The sequence below is a fragment of the Narcine bancroftii genome, chromosome 13 (genome assembly GCF_036971445.1).
Source record: "Narcine bancroftii isolate sNarBan1 chromosome 13, sNarBan1.hap1, whole genome shotgun sequence".
NCBI lineage: Eukaryota > Metazoa > Chordata > Chondrichthyes > Torpediniformes > Narcinidae > Narcine > Narcine bancroftii.
The window spans coordinates 52,112,008-52,131,802 of NC_091481.1; the positions used below are offsets into that span (position 1 = coordinate 52,112,008).

The 19,795-nt window shown below is 46.5% G+C and overlaps 1 protein-coding gene across 5 annotated transcripts in view; it reads right to left on the minus strand.

Annotated features, from left to right (window-relative positions):
• LOC138748198 (protein starmaker-like) overlaps positions 1–19,795 on the minus strand; it is a 101,382-nt gene that overhangs the window by 61,304 nt on the left and 20,283 nt on the right. For all 5 annotated transcript variants that reach the window (XM_069907988.1, XM_069907987.1, XM_069907985.1 and 2 more), the window contains 14 exons: positions 16,756–16,791; positions 16,575–16,610; positions 15,310–15,366; positions 14,233–14,268; positions 14,053–14,085; positions 13,532–13,588; positions 12,318–12,353; positions 11,806–11,859; positions 8,634–8,690; positions 6,630–6,662; positions 5,842–5,898; positions 4,533–4,568; positions 3,274–3,330; positions 1,824–1,868 (listed from right to left, as the gene is read on the minus strand). In XM_069907988.1, the coding sequence (XP_069764089.1) occupies positions 1,824–1,868; positions 3,274–3,330; positions 4,533–4,568; positions 5,842–5,898; positions 6,630–6,662; positions 8,634–8,690; positions 11,806–11,859; positions 12,318–12,353; positions 13,532–13,588; positions 14,053–14,085; positions 14,233–14,268; positions 15,310–15,366; positions 16,575–16,610; positions 16,756–16,791 (630 nt within the window). The remainder of the gene's footprint in view (positions 1–1,823; positions 1,869–3,273; positions 3,331–4,532; positions 4,569–5,841; positions 5,899–6,629; positions 6,663–8,633; positions 8,691–11,805; positions 11,860–12,317; positions 12,354–13,531; positions 13,589–14,052; positions 14,086–14,232; positions 14,269–15,309; positions 15,367–16,574; positions 16,611–16,755; positions 16,792–19,795) is intronic.

Here is a 19,795-nt window from a genome sequence, read left to right on the forward strand (position 1 = left end):
TCTGCCATAAATCATGTGTGTAGATCGGTCAGATAATGGCTCAATTAAGAGCAGTGGTTCTCAAACTTTTTTCTACTCTAATACGATCTTAAGTAACTGTTGACTAACCACAAAGCACCTATGGCATCCTAAGCAATCTGTGCTCCATGGTCAGCAATAGACTACTTAATTAAAATGGAATGAGAGTGGAAAGAAAAAGATTGAGAATGACTGATCTAGAGGGCACAGGTTTATGCTGAGTGTGGAAAGATTTAAAGAAGGTCTGAGGGAGAATTTTTCCCACAGAGGGAGGGGGATATATTGAACCAGTGACCAGAGGATGTAGGAGGAGATGGGTAGAGTTACAATGTTTTATTTGAACAGGTTCGTGGAGGGAGATGGGCCTAATACAAATGGAACCAGGTTCAATGGGGGGGGGGGGGGGGTCATGATCAGCCTGGAGTTGTACTCAAGGACACGTTCCTGTGTGATGGATCTCTGCAAGTAAATGAATCACTGTGCCACATTGCCCAAGGAGAAACATTCACAAGCCATGCTCTTCTCCGGATCCCACTACTTTTATTTTCCATTCGATGCTTTCATCAGAATCTGAAAGATGGAAGCAGATTTCTGATTACAGAACAGCAGGCAGTGAGGGAGGTCTGGATCCCAATATGACCGGGTCCCCAGTTTGTTCACACTCACCTGCGGTGGTCCCGCTATCTGGGGAGGTGCTCACAAGCTGCAGCGCCATTACTCAGGGTTCCTGCATGGACACAGGGCAGGAGTGGGCCCAGGCGTATCCACGTGGTATGGCCACATGCCTGAGTCCACCATCCTGTTGTAGAAACTCAGCAAGTCACAGTGCATCCACCGGGAGTAACCAACAAGGATGAAATGTTGGTTACCCTTATACCTCCTGTGGCTACTGTGTGACCTGCTGAGTTTCCCCGGCATGTTTGCGTTTTGCACTTGACTCCAGATGTTCTTGTTTAACTCCTGTCACTGGTATATTACCCTCTTCTCCAGGAATCCAGTGTGACTCCTGAGTGTGAGCCCTCCCACCATCAGGTTCAAGTGGGTCTTTCCCACTGTTATCAGGATCCAGAATGTTTCTGACACCAGTAAAATAACGTTGCCTCTGCCCTGTTCCATCTGCTCTCTCTGTTCCTTGGGAAACCCGCACTCTGGTCCATGTTTGAACTGCTGTACTATGTCTGTTTTGACCTGCTGGACTGCTGACCGATTGAAATTTCTCATTGGTCTTGCGGGATATTCCTTGAACAGCCGACATGACGCGCTGTGGTGGGAAATTCACAATACTCTGGGTAAAGAGCTTTCTTCTCCATGAACCTCAGCTGAGATGAGACCTCCTAGTTTACCCCACTCCACCCCGAAGCAGCTGGGAAAACAACATCACACCACCTCACTAGACAAAGGTCATCAGAATTTTATGTTTTTAAATGATGTCAACTCTCATCCTCCAAAATTAGAGAGTGTGGACCCAGATTTGTCAGTCCATCTGGACTGAAAACATCCTGCAGCCACGGGACATGACCTGTTGCAGCCTCAAGTGGACCTTTCCTCAAAGGACACTCAACCTGGACAGAGTGGTCTCCCCAAACCCCATCCCTGCTTTCTGACCCCTCCCATCTCCATCACAGTGAAGGGAAACATCTCGTTTGCTGTTCTAATTAGTGCTGCAACAAGTGAACATGAATTGCATAACAGGGTTGGAGAAAACAATCAGACTTAAAGCCCAGGCCAATTCTTTGGCCGGCAGACAGACGGAGCCTCGGCCCAGACACGGCTCAGCTCTGTGGCACCTCCCACAGCCCACTCACTGGAATTGTTGTTGTTCCTGTTCCTCTCTTCTTTCTCTCCTGAATCTGCATCAGAAACAGAGGAGGCAGAACAGTTAAAACGCAGTCCAGAGGGTTGGCTGCTTCTCAGACGAGGCCAGCTAGAACCTTGTGAACATTGGGGGACAGGTAGACCTCAGTGTCCTGGTCTGGGCACAAAGGATTAAAAAAACACATGAGGTTAGAGAAAGGATTTGTAAGGACCTTGACTGCATTGGAGAATGTTGTCAATAAAAATTATTCCATCGATTTCAGACATTTAATTTGGAACAGTGGATGAGTTGGATACGGGTTTGCTTTCTGAGAGATTTGGAGAGGTACATGGATAGGAGGGGTACGGAGGTCAGGGTGCAGGTCAACAGCACAAGGTGAAATCATAGTTTCCACAGACAAGATGGGCTGAAGGGCCTGTTTCTCTGCTGTCGTGTTCCATGCTTCTAAGCAGAAATGTGATAATGAACAGAGAAACATTAATCTGGTGATGTTTATAAAGGGTTTAATATTCACTACAATTTTCTTTAGTACAATGTCATATTTATTCATTTTATCCATAATTTGTAAATTTGAGACCCTTGAGTCAGCCACCAGCACACTTTTGAGTGGGCTACGTCTGTCTCTCTGGATCAGGGCACTATCTGAACCATTATATGTTATTCGATCAAAGCTTGAACTGAGTTTGAATCTATTTCCCCCTGCTCTGAATTCCTTTGGTGGCAGCATGAGGGATATTGCCAGACTTATCAAATTATGAGGGGTTTTGACACTTTATCTCCTGAATAACTGTTGCTACTTTGCACACATTGTGAATTTCCCCTCCCACCCCCCCCCCCCCCCCCCAACAACCCCCAGCATCCACACCAAGTAAAAGGCCATTCCTGACAGGGCTCAAAACATTTAAATTTAAATTTAAGCATACAGTCCTGCAACAGGCTAATTTGGCCCTAAGAGTCTATGCCGCTCAATTTACACCCCATTAACCTACACGCGGTACATTTGGAGCCCTTGGGGAAAACCCAAGCAGACATGGGGAGAACAGTCAAACACCTTACATACAGCACAGGATTCGAACCCTAGTCCGGTCCCGATTGCTTGCGCTTTAAAGGGCAATGGCAGCCATGCTGCCCTTTCTACTTCCTGTAGATACTGCGTGACCTGCTGAGTTTCTCCAGAACTTCTGAGTTTTGAACTCAATCCTGGCATCTTCATACTTTCTTGTTTAACTCCACCCAGATCCCTTTACTGTCACAAACCGCTTCCATATTTATTTACCCAAGTGCCTGTGGTCACCTTCTCCTTCCTACCAGGTGCACCTTCCCAACCAGATCTGTTTCCAAGTTATCTGTCCTTGACTCCTGAGTGATTCACATGTTAACAATCTCAGTTCCTGTCCACTACCACAGCCAATAATCCCCACACTGAGAGATCCACAAACCTTTGTCTTCTCTGGATCCAAACACCTTGAACTTCCTTTCGGCACTCTCTTTGGAATCTGAAATACGATTGAGTTTCTGGTTAGAATATGAGTGTGGAAGCTTCATGGTGTCACAGTGTGTACATGTTACATGTGGCAATCTGCTCACACTTTTAGTCGCTACCAGTGTGAACACCCCGCAGTGAACAGCTTTGCCATCACCGAATCCCAGCAGATCCAGGTCAGGCCATTCCCTGTGAAACAAGCTGCCAGGTCAATGTGAGCTCGAATTTGACATTTCTGAACAATATGGATAGGTATATGGATGAAAAGAGTTTGGAGGGTGCTGGTTGATGGGACTTTGCAGAATAATCATTCAGCACAGACCAGCCTGTTTCTGGGCAACATTGTTCTATGATTCCATAGAATCGCAGAACACTAAAGCACAGAAAATAGGCCATTTGGCCCTTCATGTCTGTGCCGAAAACCACTAGTCCCACTGACCTACACTCATTTAACGACTCTCCAACCTCTTCCATCCATGTATCTACCCAGTTTAGTTTTAAAATTTAAGATTGAGCCCTCATTTACCACATCATATGGCAGCTCGTTTGACTCTCCCAACACTCTCTGAGTGAAAAGGTTTCCCCCAATGTTCCCCCTAAACCTTTCCTCTTTCATCCGAAAGCCATATCCTCTTGTATTTATCTCTCCTAATCTGAAGTGGAAAGAGCCTATTCACATTTGCTGTCTATACATCTCATAATTTCGCAACCCTCCCCTTATTTTTCAACGGTCTAAGGATTAAAGTTCAAACCTGTTTCATCCTTCCCTGTAATTCAACTCCTGAAGACCCGGCAACATCCTAGTAAATCTTCTCTGCTGGGTCTTCAGGAGTTGAGTTACAGGGAAAGATGAAACAGGTTAGAACTTTATAACTTAGAGCGAAGAAGAAACAGGAGGTCTTCCAAGGATGACTGTGCAATTCTCCTAGCAGTGAGTCAGGCCTCTGTGGATCCAAGATGGTGACTTCCCCAAAGCCTGTCACAAGCTAGTGGGCTGCACAGAGGTTCCAGTGTCCCAGGGGATTGGTGCCCCGGGATGATTGTCCCTCTTCCACACTCTTTGCCTCCCATCTCCACAGGGACACCGTGCACAGCACTGACTCTGAGCTCCCAAATTTGGGTTTCCAGATTCCTAGAGTTCACTGGTACATTCGTCAGTGGATTCTTTCACCAACGAACATTATAGGGAGAGAGTGAAATCAGAAAGATCTTTACCTCGAGCTGTAGAGTGACTCTCCTTCTCTGCAGAATCTAGAAAAGGAAAATGAACAATTACAAGACATTCTGTGTGTCCAGTTAGTTAGAAGAATACTTTAAACCTGCCCTGCCCCTTTATCCTGGTGTGTATTTGTTCCCAGATCAGGAGAACTACCTTTAAAGTCCGGACCACTCTCATTCTCGGTAGAGTCTGAAACACAAGGGGGAGAGTTCAAAATTTCCCGACCCCACGGACAGTTCCCTGAAGTATTCCTCTCCTCCTGGACAGCAACCCTAGCGCTGACTCCAGGTTCTCAGATGGACCCCCTCAGATTCCCAGATTTCTTGGTAAATTGTCAATGTTTTTTCCACCAATGAGTGTTTTATAGGGAAATGATCAATATTGGTCCCTTGAGGTGGAGAGTGAATCTCTGGTTCTGTAGAATCTGGAATAAAAGGGAAATGAAATTCCAACTCGAAAAGGCCGTGCTGTGGTTTGGATTGGGGTCCCCTTCATAGAGTGAATTGTGACCCTCTCTGCCCAGATCCTCAGTTTATTTTCCCAGGAGCTGCGGCCTCACCAGGAAGGAAGAACAGATGCCTTAAAGTTGCCACAGAAGTTGATAGAGACGGAATTCAAGAGCGTGAGGTAATGTTGCAGCTCTATCAACCTCTGGTCAGACCACACTTGGAGTATTACATTCAGCTCCAGCCACCTCAGTACAGGAAGGACTTGGATATTTTGGAGAGGGTGTGGAGGAGATTTACCAGGATATTGCCTGGATGAAAACGTTTCTCTCTCTGGAGTGAGGAAGAATGAGAGGTGTTTTAATAGGGGTGTTTGAGATAATGAGGGTATGATGGACAGTCATCACCATTTAGCTGGACAACAAATATTAGAGGATATCTATTTGAATTAAGTAGAGCAAAGACAAGATTAAATTTAAATTAAATGTAGAGATACAACACAGTAACAGGCCTATCCAGCCTTTGGGCCCCATGCTGAAAATACACCAATTAATGTACATTTTGAACAGAAACATGGGATGAACATACAGTGGAAGAAGTCCGAGGTAAAGAGATTAGTGGGTGCCTGGAATATGTTAATGTCGTTGGTAGTGGAGGCTGGTATGACAGGGACAGTCAAAAGACACTTAGATAGGCAAATAAATGCAAGCAAAATAGAGGGTCATGGGGATGATCCATAGAGGGTTGTGGACTGTTTCCGTAGGTCGACACAATATCGTGGGCTGAATGCTCTCTGTTCTACGTTCATCATCACAGATATCTGCGCTGTCTGTAATCTTCACACCAAAAATCCACAAACCTTCAACTTCTCTGGATCGAAACACTTTCATTTTCCATTCCCCACTCTCTTTGGAATCTGGAATGAAAAGCAGGTACAGTAAAACCCCCATTATCCGGAATTCAAGCAACCAGCAAAAAAGGTTGTGTAAAATAAAAAGGTAAAAAAATATGGAAGTTTAACATGGACATGTCTTACTGTTAGTTCATCAATCACAAAACACACAATCTCAACCAACCAGAAAATACACTTATCCAGCATCTACCAATCCCCATAGGGATATCAGAGGTTTTACTGCACTAATTACCAACTGGAAGGTTCACAGTTTCAAGGTGTGACACTTCCACTGATATTTGAGCACACAGACACATTGCAACCCCCACTGATCTGAATACTCCTTATGAACAACTCTCCCACCACCAATTGTCTCAAATGAGTTTGGGTTTAGAGTCCAATCTTTAGCCTAGACTCCGAGGCTTGAACCCAGGAGTTTCTGGAAGTCTCTTCCGGACAGGCACCCCAGAGACCAGGTTCATATCTTTCCAAAGTCTGCCAGTCTCAAACCGGCCGTCCAGTGTCTCGAGGGATTGATGTCCTGGGATGAGCTTGTCCCTCTCCCACACTCTCTGCCATCCCATTTCTACAGTCACCAGGACAGCGAGCCCATCACTGACACTGAGTACCCAGATTTGGGTTTCCAGCCAAGGCCGGAGGATCCCAACAGATCCCCAGAGTCACAGATACAATCGTCAGTGGATTATCGTCCAATGAATGTTAAAGGGAGAGAGTAAAATCAGAAACAGCGATACCTCGAGCTGCAGAGCGACCCTCTTCTGCAGAATCTAGAAAAGAAGAAAAGAGTTTCAATGTACAAATTGCGGAGTGTTCTCTGTGTCTCATTGTCAGAACCATTCCAAAGCCCTCCCTTCGATTTAATGACATTTCACTCTACCCCGGTTCATAGATCAGAACTACCCTTAGAATCCGGCCCACTCTCATTCTCGGCAGAGTCCGAAACACATGGGGGAGAGTTTTTGTTTCCTGGCCATGTAGTTGGTTTTCCAAATGGCTTTTCCAGATCCCTACCCTCTCCCACACTCCCCCGCACCCCCCTCCCCCACTGCAGGACTCCCTTTCACCTTCAACTAGATGGCATTAACATCAACTTCTGCATTTCCCTTAGCCCTCCCCTCCCCTCCCTTTATCCCTCTCTCTGCTCCAGCTCTCTCTCTCTGTCTCCTTTGCTCCAGCTCTGAGCCACCCCCTCCCCCTTCCCCTGATCTACTCTCAGCTTTTCTGTCCTGCCCTCCTATCCATGCCCAGTTCTAGCCTCCTCGCTGTTGGCTTGCGCTCCTCCCCCACTTCCCACACCATTTTATTCAGCCCCCTCCCCTACCAATTTTTGCTCTCAGCTTGTCAAAGTGCTCGGGCCTGAAGTGTTGGTTACCTATCCTTGCCTCTAATGGACGCTGTGGGACCTGCCAAGTTTCTTCAGCACTTTTGTCTATGAAATACTCATCAGGAATTATGTCGCTGGCATCGTGAAAGAATAAGTTTAATGAATATGCTTAACAAAGGGTTAATGAGAGTATAGTTGCCTTGTAACTTGGTGGGAATGTGACTGCCTTCTCACATGACCTTCCCTGTGCTGCAGTGAGATGGTAACTTACACCACAAAGAATGCGGTAAAAGTAAATCTAGGAAAAGGGGAGATGCAGAGAGGCATTCATAGCAAGAGGATCTGAGTACAGGAGTAGGGAGATCCTGCTACAGCTGTACAGGGCCTTGGTGAGACCACTCCTGGAGTACTGCGTGCAGTTTTGCTCTCCTTATCTGAGGAAGGACATCCTCGCCATGGAGGGGATGCAGAGAAAGTTCATTAGTCTGATACCCGGGATGGAAGGACTTGCATATGAAGAAAGGTTGGATAGACTGGGCCTGTATTCTCTAGAATTTAGAAGATTGAGGGGGGAATCTTATAGAAACATATAAAATTCTTAAGGGTTTAGACAGACTAGACGAAGGTAAGGTTGTTTCCAATGCTTGGAAAAACCAGAACCAGGGGTCAGAGTTTAAGGATAAGGGGGAAGATTCTTTAGGACTGAGATGAGGAAGAATTTCTTCTCTCAGTAGGTGGTAGATCTGTGGAATTTTCTGAGTCTGGTACCTTGTCAATATTTAAGAGTAGGTTAGATTTGGCCCTTGTAGCTAAGGGGATCAAGGGGTATGGGGAGAAGGCAAGAACCGGGTACTGAATGGCGGTGTAGGCTTAAAGGGCCAAATGGCTGACTCCTGCACCTGTTTTTCTATGTTTCTATTTCCCAGCCATTTGTAGACATATTAATGTAAAAACAAGAAGCACCAGCTGTGTGAAACGTGTCGGGTCTCACGCAGACCCCTGCCCAAGCGTGTATAAAAGTGGGGTGAACACTCTGTATGCTCTGAGTGGGGCTCAGTGCAGAGAATGAGTTACTGAACTCTCTCCCACTAGCATTATCAAGGTTGAAAGAAGAAGCTGTTGTACGCTTAATCGGTTCTGCAGTGTTCTGCTGTTTGTTTTATTACATTGTGGGCTGACTTTCGCTGCATCACCAGGCAGATTTTTACATTGAAGAATATTAAACGCAGAACCTACAGCACCAGCCAGTGTGCTGTTTAGTTTCCCACAACCTTCCTACAATGTAGAATAAATCCCCATGTTTATCTCTAATGTTCAGCCCATCCCTTGACTCCACATGGATTAGCTGTCGTGTAAACGGGGAGCTTGCATCCCCCATGAGGCCAAGAATTCTCAGGCAGAGAGATCCACATACCATCAGCTCCTCTGGGTCCAATCGCTTCAATTTTCCTTTCAAAGCTTTCATCGGAATCTGAAACGAAAACCGGATTCCATTTATAGTGAAAGATTCACAGTTTCAAAGTGCTTCTGTGTCACCCATTGCTCTCTGTCCTAGTCCGCTCTGCACACTGGATCAGAAACACCCTATGAGTTAATCTCCCAATACATGAGGTCTCAGACTGGATGTAAAATACAGGTGCTGCTGTCTGCTGTGCACTCCTAACCTACTCTGCCATTCAGTGGGGGCTGCTGGCCTCAGAGCCATTTCCCTTCATAACTCAGTCTGTTTTGAATGGTGGGAGGAAACTGGAGCCCCTGAGGAAAACCCATGCAGGCACAGAGAGAACATGCAACCTTCTTTCAGACAGTGCCAGATTTGAACCCCAGACGCTGACTAGGTGACCACGTCATGCGAACCTCTACGCCAAACATGTCATGCAATGTAATTGATGGCAGCCTTATAAAATCCCACACAGAACGATTGCAAGCACAGCCAGGTCCACTGCAGGCATGTAAACTGTACAATGTCTATGACAATAAACTCTTCATTCATAGCAGTAGGACTTCCACCCTCTGTTTTTCCATCAGAGGTTTTGCTTCGGTTTCAGTGGGATCACCTCAAATTTCTGGTTTATTGTCAGGGAAGGTGCATAACATCACATACAACCCTGAGATTCTTTTTCCTGCGTGGCAGGCAGAATTACCACTAAATGGTAGAGCAAAAAATAAACTCTACATAGCATAAACATGTAAACAAATAAAGAAATGTGAACAACCTGACTGTGCAATACAGAGAGAAAAAAAAATCAATAAAGTCCTTAAATGAGTCCCTGATTGAGTTTGTCGTTGAGGAGACTGGTGGGTGGAAGGGAGCAGCTGCCCCTGAACCTGGTGGCGCTGACACCTCTTTCTTGATGGGAGCAGTGAGAACAGAGCAAGAGCTGGTTGGTGTGGATCCTTGTATTTTTAAAATTAGACATACAACACGGTAACAGGCCATTTCGGCCCACAAGCCCATGTCGCCCAATTACACTCAATTAATTTACACCCCTCTCCCCCTCCCCACCCCGGTATATTTCAAATGGTGGGAGGAAACTGGAACCCAGGGGAAAACCCACACAGACATGGGAAAAATGAACAAACTCCTGACAGACAGTGTAGGATTTGAAGCCTGGTCCCAATCATTGGGGGTGTAAAGGCATTGCTTGAACCACTACAGTAACCATGCTGCCCATGCTGTTATGCAGTAGGGAATTACTAGGTTGAGTCAATTATTATGATGGTGCAACACTGTGGGCCAAAGGGCATTTTCCGTGCTGTAAATTTCTATGTTCTAACCGTGGCTGATGAACCTCTGTGGAACCATCTCCGATAGATCTTCCTTTATGCAGACCCCAAAATTCCCACATGAGGCCTCCTCCCCACAAAAGATCCTATCTAGTCTATTTCGTCCAAAACTCCTGTAAGGAAGGCCACCGTTCTATCGTCCATGTTACCCAGGGCAAATCGGGCAAGGCACTGCCTGATACCATTCAGGAAAAGGTAGCGGATGACTGCAGGACCCCTGATGAAGGTTGCCCCCACGGGGGTGTTGAGGATTTGGAGCCAGCATGGAGAGGGGACAAACAATTATGACAAAGGAAGCCTTGTGAGGGAGTTTAAGGGGAAACGGTAGGCACCTGCTTCTCTTTGGTGGTGAGGTGCTATGGGTGGAGGGGTGCCATGAGTGGAGGAGGCCATGGGTTGGGGTGGCATGAGTGGGGAGAGTTCCATGGGTGAGGGAGTTCCATGGGTGGGCGGGCTCCATGGGTGAAGGGTGCTGTCCCAATGACCCGGGTGAGTGAATAGAGTGCATTCTGCAACTTCCAGGCAGGGCAGCCACTGTGCTCTGGTTGTGGGAGACTGAATATTTTCGATGGCTGCAGTGGATCCGTGGGCTTCATGGCAAAGATTCCTGGCTGCTGTTAAACTACAGTAATCCACACAAGGGAGGGTTTCACTCCAAATACGAGATGGTGCCACATCGATATGGGGTGTCATGTGGGGTGGGTGAAATGACTCACACCACGATAACCTATATTCAGGTCGGTGTTTCCGTGGTGAAATATCCAGTTCAGTGTTATCATGGTAAAATATCCAGGTCAATGCATCCGTGGTGAAATATTCAGGTCGGTGTTTCTGTGGTGAAATATCCTGGTTGATGTTTCTGTGGTGAAATATCTAGGTCAATTTTTCCGTGGCGAAATATCCAAATCGGTGTTTCTGTGGTGAAATATTCAGGTCGGTGTTTCTGTGGTGAAATATCCAGGTCGGTATTTCTGTGGTGAAATATTCAGGTCGGTGTTTCAGTGGTGAAATATCCAGGTCAGTATTTCCGTGGTGAAATATCCAGGTCAGTGTTTCCGTGGTGAAATATCCAGGTCAGTGTTTCCGTGGTGAAATATACAGGTCGGTGTTTCCGTGGTGAAATATCCAGGTCGGTGTTTCCGTGGTGAAATATCCAGGTCGGTGTTTCCGTGGTGAAATATACAGGTCAGTGTTTCTCTGGTGAAATATCCAGGTCGATGTTTCTCTGGTGAAATATCCAGGTCGGTGTTTCCGTGGTGAAATATCCAGGTCGGTGTTTCCGTGGTGAAATATACAGGTCGGTGTTTCTGTGGTGAAATATCCAGATTGGTGTTACCATGATGAAATATCCATGTTTGGGTGTTTGGACCAGTGAAAAATGTGAGATGACAATCAAAGCTAATAAGATTATTAGGGGGCTTAGATAGGATAGGGCGACATCAGCAAATATCAGAGGACATCTGTTTAAGGGGGGGGGGGTGAAGGACACTTTGGGGAATGTATTCCAACCTGGTTGGGAAAGATGGGGAAAAATTTTCCAACCCTTCACCTGGGTTAGATCAACATGATCTTACTGAATGCTGGGGGAAGTTAGATGGTCTGAATGGCCTTCTTCTGCTCCTATTGTCTTGAGGTCTTTACTCGCTGAGTTTGGGATCAACACGATGAATTTGCATCAAATGAGTGTGAAGCGGTCGTCGTATGCGAGGGGCTCAGTAGTCTCTGGTACTCTCTGTCCCTGCTCCACTCTCTGGGGTCCCAGCTCAGTCAATAATCCCCCGAGAAAGAAATTCACAAACCATCTTCTCTCGATCCAACTGCTTTGATTTTCCTTTCACCACTCTCTTTGGAATCTGAAATGGAAACCAGTTTCTGATTATAAAAGGTACACCGTATTGCAGGGTGACACTCACCCATCGCCCCCCCCCTCCCACAGATCTGGGAACCTCCCCATGAACCTCTCACCATCAACCTGGGGGCTGAGTGTGGTTGTCTCTCCTGATGTTGGGACATGCACATGCAATCCCAGGTTGGTGGCCTCCCCCAATGCCTGCTGATCTGACCTTCCCCATGCTACACAGCAGTCCTGTGTGCTGAGGGATTGGTGTCCCGGGATGACGTTGTTCCTTTCCTATACTCTCGACCCTTCCGTCCCCACAGTGAGCCCAGCACTGACTCAGATCTCCAAGATTTGGGTTTCCAGCCAAGGTCAGTGGATCACAACAGATTCCCAGAGTCACGGGTTCAATGGTCACTGTATGATTCACCTGTGAACATTATAGGGAGAGAGTGAAATCAGAAATATTAATACCTTGAGCTGCAGAGCGACTCTCCTTCTCTGCAGAATCTAGAAAAGAAAGGAGAAATGAATAATGACAGGAAGTTCTCCGTGTTGCATGATACGATCACATTTAATCTCCACATGGAGTTAAACCGTAACATGTGCAGACACTGTGATCGTGAAGTGTTGAACAAACTCAGCAGGTCATGCAACATCCATAGGGACATCATAACAGTATCAAGGCGAAGGGTCAAGCCCGAAACGTTGGTTACACTTTGCTTCCAATGGTATGCTGCATGACCTGCTAAGTTTCTCCAGCACGTTTACACTAAAATTCCACATCCCATTTTCACAATGCAGTAAAACCCCTGGTATCTTAAATTCAAGCAACCAGCAGCCTCAAGCAACCGGCATTAAAAAAATTTGAGGAAAATAAATTAAAAAATTAAAATAAATGAGAATAAAAGAATAAGTAAAAATGCGTGTTTAATAATAAATGGTCTCTGATGTAACACATAAACCTTTGGTAAAGATGGGAGCAAATCTTCCACTGTGGATTGGAGTTGTGTGAAACAGCGATGGCGTCACCCAGGATGAAGAGCTGGTTGATGCCGCTCGCCATTGGGATCACTCTCTTAATGTGTCTCCTTATCCCTGCTTCGTAAGAGTTGCCCCGGTCAGAGGCTTTATCTGTAAACTTGTGAGAGGGGGGGTTAATTATCAATAATGTTATCGTCCATCTTTCATGCGGCTCCACGGAGGGGGAGGAGCCTGCAGATGCAGCCACGGTTAAATGCTTTCAAAGAATCTGACTGAAAATAAAGTAAAATGCGTTAAGTTTATATATTCATGCAAGTGAAGTTTGTTCAGTGTAAGAATAGTCTAGTTTTTTTTATCTTTTAAATGATTTATTCTTAATGTAGGTGTATTAGGTTTTGTAAGAGAAAGTCTCAAGCAACCAGAAAATGCACTTATCCGGCAAGTACCAATCACCATAGATGGGGTTTTACTGTATGCCCCAGTGATGCATTTATCTCTCACGTTCTACTGGCATTGCCTCATCTAATTCTTCTCCTGATCCCATTGATGTCTCCGATTGCCATCTCCTTCTTGTCCACATTCCCCATCCTGATCTGTTCTAAATGGGTTTTCCCATTCAAACCCAGAAGGGGTTCACATGATAATGGACCCAGTTCCCAGACATTAGTGCGGCCAATAATCCCCACACAGGGAGATCTACAAACCGTCAGCTTCTCTGGACCCAGCCACTGTGAATTTCCCTTCACTGCTCTCTTTGGAATCTGAAATGAGAAGGCAATGTCCAATTATAATTGGAAATGGGTGTGGAAGGTTCACTGTGTCAACATGTGTCCATGTCACACCTAAATCTTTGCTCACACTCACACACTGATGTCCTCATGTGTTGCACCTCTGTCACCGAAGCGCCCAGTCAGGGTGGGATGATAGTTCCACCTGCCACTGAAGCTGGCAGTGTGTCTGGGTTGGTGAGTGGCCATTGCCTGCTCATCTCCACACAAGCAGGCCACAGAGAGGACCAGAGTCCCAAAGGGATGAGGTTGTCCCTCTCTCACACTCTCTGCCCTCCCCTTTGGGACAGCGAGTTCAACACTGACTCTGAGCTCCCAGATTTGGGGTTCCAGCCGAGGACAGGGGATCCCTACAGATCCCCAGAGCCACTGGTACGTTGATTATTCATCAATGAACATTACAGGGAAGGGGAGGGTGAAATCAGAAATATCAGTACCTCGAGCTGCGGATTGACTGTCCTCTGCAGAATCTGAAAAAGAAAGAGAAGAATTTTAGTTGACAGGTTACATCTATTTCTCTCTACACTCTTCTAAGGATATTTTAAATCTTCTCCTCCTGTTTCAATGACATTTCATTCCACCCCGGTGAGTATTTGTTCACAGATCATGAGAACTACCTTTAGAGTCCGGCCCACTCTCATTCTCGGCAGAATCTGAAACACAAGGGGGAGAGTTTCAGTTTCCCGACCCCATGGACAGTTCCCCGAATGGGTTTCCAAGATCCTACTCTCACCTGCCAACACACTCAGTACTGAGGTGGGCGACGTTGCCAGGGAGATTAGTGACACAGATTTGCATAGAATCAGGCCGAGAGACTGAGCTGGATGGCTCCAGTGTTTATTCTCCACTTGAACCCCATTTGAACCTCCCTCTCCCTCCATCACCGTGTCCTTCAACCCTTCCCTTTAAACGCCTTTGTGTTTCCCCAGATTCCCCTTGAACCCATCCCTATCAGTTTCCTTACCATCTCCCTGCCAGAGGGAGCACCACATTCCCCTCACCCTCTCCCTATCAAGCCCTCTCCTTCGTTTCCCATCACTGACTATTCTTCACTGACGACCTTTGCCCTGGTTTCGGATGTGGCGTGGACCACTTTTGCCATCTTTACCCAAATACCACCTCTCTTGATTTGACAAGTTGATCTTCGTCCCTCACTGTTCGGAGGCAGCACACAAAAGTGCTGGAGAAAATCAGGAGGTGCACAGTCTCCAGAGGGAGTAAAATGCTATTGACATTTTGGGCCTGAACCTCTTGTTAACATTCACCACACCGCTCTATAACTCCTGGCAGTTGTAACCCTGTCACCTCTACATGCCACCTTCTCCGCAGCCTTGGTTGGAGGACAGACCAGCTCTGAGCCCAGTGTCAGGCTCCATTTCAACCAACAACTGGCTCTCATTCACAGCCGCTCCCTGCTCCTCTAAAACTATTTTATGACTTTTCCCCTTTATTGTCTGACATTGCTGTTTCGATTGAATCCAGAATCTCTCTCCACAGATCCAGATCCCTTTACCCCGTTCCCCAGCATGCCTGACTTAGGTGGTTCCTTTCTAATGACCCTGTGGCCTCAGTATCCTCCGCACCGGAAGTGGGTCCTCAAACCTTCCCCTCATCTGTCTCGGGAATCATTTACCATTGATGAGGTGACCCACCTCCCATTCTAAATAATTCTCCATACAGAGAGATCTACAAACCATCATCTTCTCTGGATCGAAACGCCTTAATTTTCCGTTCACCACTTTCTTTAGAATCTGAAATCAAAAATGGGTTCTGATTATAAAATGGAAGGAGAGCAGGGAATGTTCATGGTTGTGAAAGGTGTCAGTGTCACACGTTGTAGTTTGTTCACACCCACACATTTCACTGATCTAAATAGCTCTCCCAGAGCCCCACTCCCTCACCTTGAGCCCTTCTCCTTCACCCAGTTCACCCAGTCCTTCTCCTTAACCCTGAGCCCCTCTCCTTCACCACAACCCCCTTTCCCTCACCAAGAGCCCCTCTCCTTCACCCAGAGCCCCTCTCCTTCACTCAGAACCCCTCCCCTTCACCCTGAGCCCCACTCCTTCACCCTGAGCCCTCTCCTTCACTCAGAACCCCTCCCCTTCACCCTGAGCCCCTGTCCTTCACCCTGAGCCCCTCCCCTTAACCCTGAGACCCTCTCCTTCACCTTCACCCTGAGCCCCTCTCAGAGCCCCTCTCCTTCACTCAGAGCCCATCCCCTTCACTCAGAGCCCCTCCCCTTAACCCTGAGCCCCTCTCCACTCAGAGCCCCTCCCCTTCACCCTGAGCCCCTCTCCACAGAACCCCTCCCCTTCACCCAGAGCCCCTCTCCTTCACCCAGAGCCCCTCTCCTTCACTCAGAACCCCTCCCCTTCACCCTGTCCTTCCCCTTCATCCTGAGCCCCTCCCCTTCAACCAGAGCCCCTTTCCTTCACTCAGAGCCCTCTCCCTCACCCAGAGCCCCTTTCCTTCACTCAGAGCCACTCTCCTTCACCCAGAGCCCCTCTCCTTCACTCAGAGCCCCTCTCCTTTACCTGAGCCCCTCTCTCTCACCCCAAGCCCCTCTCCTTCTACCTGAGCCCAGAAGATGTCAGGATTAGGGTTTGATCTTTCCTTGAGAGAATGATGCTCGACTCCAGTGTCCCTCATGCGAGAGAGTCTTTCTCCTGGTGGAGGGACAGGTGAATGTAGGTCCAGTTGGAGTTGACCCAATACCTATTGGTCTCTATCCACACAAGTCCAGTGTCCTGAAGGAATGGTTTCCTGGGATGAGGTTGTCCCTCTCCCACACTCTCTGCCCTCCCCTCAGGGACAGTGAGTCCAGTACTGATTCCGAGCTCTCGAAATTTGGGGTTGCAGCCAAGGCCAGGGGATCCCCTCAGATTCCCAGAGACACTGATACATGAATTATTCACTAGTGAACGTTATAGGCAGGCAATGAAGTCAAAAATATCAGTACCTCGAGCTGCAGAATGACTCTCCTTTTCTGTAGAATCTGGAAAATAAAAGTGAATTTCAGTTGACAGGTCACAGCTATTTCTCTCTACCCACTTATAAGGCTATTTTAAATCTCCCCCTCCCATCTCAGTCACATTTCACTCTACCCCAGTGAAGAATTGTTTCCAGATCAGGAGAACTACCTTGCGAGTCTGGCCCTCTCTCATTCTCGGCAGAGTCTGAAACACAAGGAGAAGCGTTTCAGTTTCCTGACCCCACGGACAGTTCCCCGAACAGGTTTTCCATGATTCCCCCTCCCCTGCCAATATAGACACTTTTCAGCACTGGGATGGGTGACATTGCCAGGGAACAGAGAAATGCAGTGAATTTTCCTGCACAGAATCAAGCTGAGACCAGGCTGGGTGGCCCCAGTGTTTATTCTCCATTCGAACCTTGTACTTCAACTCCTCCTGCCATCGGGTGTTTCCTCAGATTCCCCTTGAACCCATCCCTGACAGTTTCCTCACCCTCTCCCCGTGGGAGGGAGCTCCACATTCCTCTCACTCTCTGCCTGAGGAAACTTCCATTCCCTTTGAAATCAATGACAGTTCTACACTGATGTCAGACACAGATTGCACCACACTTGCCAAGTCTTCCCTACCACTCATTTTCTTACGCATTGTGGTTGATCCCCTCCTGGAATACTCTTCCAAAACTCGTCGGTTCCTTGTTTACCACAGCATCGCTTATATCGCCATTGCTGTATCTCCTCCTCTCTGTGCCACCGACACCAGCTCTGTCATAACTCTTTTTTCCACTGGCATCCCAGTTATTTGGCCGTGCAATGTCCCGGTTAAAGAAGCTGCTTTTGCTGTTCCCACTGGGCCATGTTTAACCGGGACACCACCTGCTTTCCTACTGACCTGTGGATAGGAGAGTCTTCCTTCTACAATAGTCCCGGGATGCAATTTGTCCTTTTCCCACTGGTTTAATCGCCATGCTGGCACTGGAGATTTGAGTAGAGGGTCGAGGCCGTCAATACCTGGCATGATTTGACACCGGCGTGCGGATTGTTTTCCTTTCCCACTGGACCCTTAACCAGTAAATTGGCTGTCAATTCCTGGGACAAGGTTCCAATGGCAAAGGAACTATAGAGTCACAGAGATACACAGTGTGGTCACAGGTTCGTCAACCCATCTCTGTGCCCAAAGTCAGGTTCAGCTTCTCTATAACACTTCTATCCACCACATCCAGGCTCACAACCCATTGATGATCTTCTCATTTACTTCTTCTTTCTTTTTTGTTCCTTTCTGTTATGATGTTTACCAAGACTCACACCACCAGGTTTAGGAACAGCTCCTACCCCCCCTTCCCCCGCCCCCTCACCATCAGACTCCTCAATGACAAAGTCAATCAGTGACTCATTTAAGGACTCTTACTTGTGCACTGTATTGACTTTCTTTGTTCTCCCTGTATTGCACAGTCAGTTTGTTTACACTCGTTATCCACTCAAAGTTCTGTTTACATGTTTACGCTGTGTACTACCAATTAGTGGTAATTCTGCCGTGCCCTCAGGTAAAGGAATCTCAGGGTTGTACGTGATGCTATGTATGCAATCTGATAGTAAATGTGAAATCTGGATGTAATTTTGTCAATCAATGAATCATCCTGATCTCAAATGTGTTACCTTACACAATGGATACTTCTGACTAACTTTGAAATGTCTGTATTGTCCTTCTGCATAAATATATTAGAAAAATTGTGACATAAACTAATAGTTGTGCAGATACTTCAAAATAGCTATTTTATTTTAATGTTTGCAATATTCTGCTTACAATATCTCAATGTATCTTCTTCACTCAAAGAGACATCTGGATGCGTCTGGATACAATATCTCGATATATCTTCTTCACTCAAAGAAACATCTTGACCATTCTGAAACCTTTGGAGACTTTGAAAATTTACTGCTGCAAAAGGCAATTTAAAATTTTCCAAAGGTTTCAGAATATCCAATTGTATAAAGCAAAGCATTTTGGATCAAAAAGATTTCTCTTTCTCGTTTATCTTTCTCCCTTGCAACTCTGTTGTACTCCTGCCCCTTCCACTTTGCGCAGCAAGATGAATGTTGAAGCTGGCTGTTCGACTCCGCGCAGATGAAACCCTTCTCACTGCAGCAGGTATAATGTTTTATAACTTAAAAACTCAACTGGAACTCTTTGATGGCATTAGGCCAGATTTTCCATACTATTGAACGTTATTTTCAATTAATACTCGAATACACTTGATTACAAGCTGTACAGTGCAATAATATAATCAATGTTACAGTGAACTGTAGTAAAACCCCTGTTATCCGAAATTCAAGCAACTGGCAGCCTCAAGCAACTGGGCAAAATAAAAAAAAATGAAATTAAATAGGAAAAATTACAGAAGTTTAAATTTGGCGTGCATCACCATTAGTTAGCCAATCCTCACAACACACAATCTCAGTCAACTGGAAAATGTACTTATCCAGCATCTATAGATGCCAGATACTGGGGATTTTATTGTATCTAGGTTTGAAGGGATTTTAGGAAATAAAATCCATGGAGCATGGGAATTGGTGGCCTGATGAGTCTATCTTCTTATTCTGCCCTCTGGATTGTTTCAACAAGTTGTGAGCATGACGATTTACTGCTGGAGGTACAACTGGAGCAGACAATGCACTGAAATTCTTCCTCGCTACAGCTGCCCTGCTCCCACTATTCACCCAACCTGCTGCCTCCTCATTCTCCCCATTCCTCCTGTTCTGCACCTTTTCACCCACAATGTAATTCAAGTGAATATGAACCCAGCTCCCATATAATTCCCATGCAGAGAAATCCACAAACCATCCTCTTCTCTGCAGCCGATCACTGTGATTTTCCCTTCGCCACTCTCTTTGGATGTGAAAAAGGGGATATTCAGTTACAAGTTGGACATGAGTGTGGAAGGCTCACCTTCGCCCAAAGTGCACGTCCTCACACCAAGACACTGAGAGAGCTGTCTGAGGTTCCAGGTTGGCGTCACAGAGAGAGACACCAGAGAAAAAGTCCACTCGGCCCACCAAACCTATATTGACCATTTACACAAATCCTACATTAATTCCACTTTTATGCACCCTAATTTCTAATCAGCAAACCCTTACATTCGACTGCCTACCTGCACACAGGGACAATTTACAGTGGCCGGTTCAACTCATGTCTTTGGGATTATGGAAGGAAACTC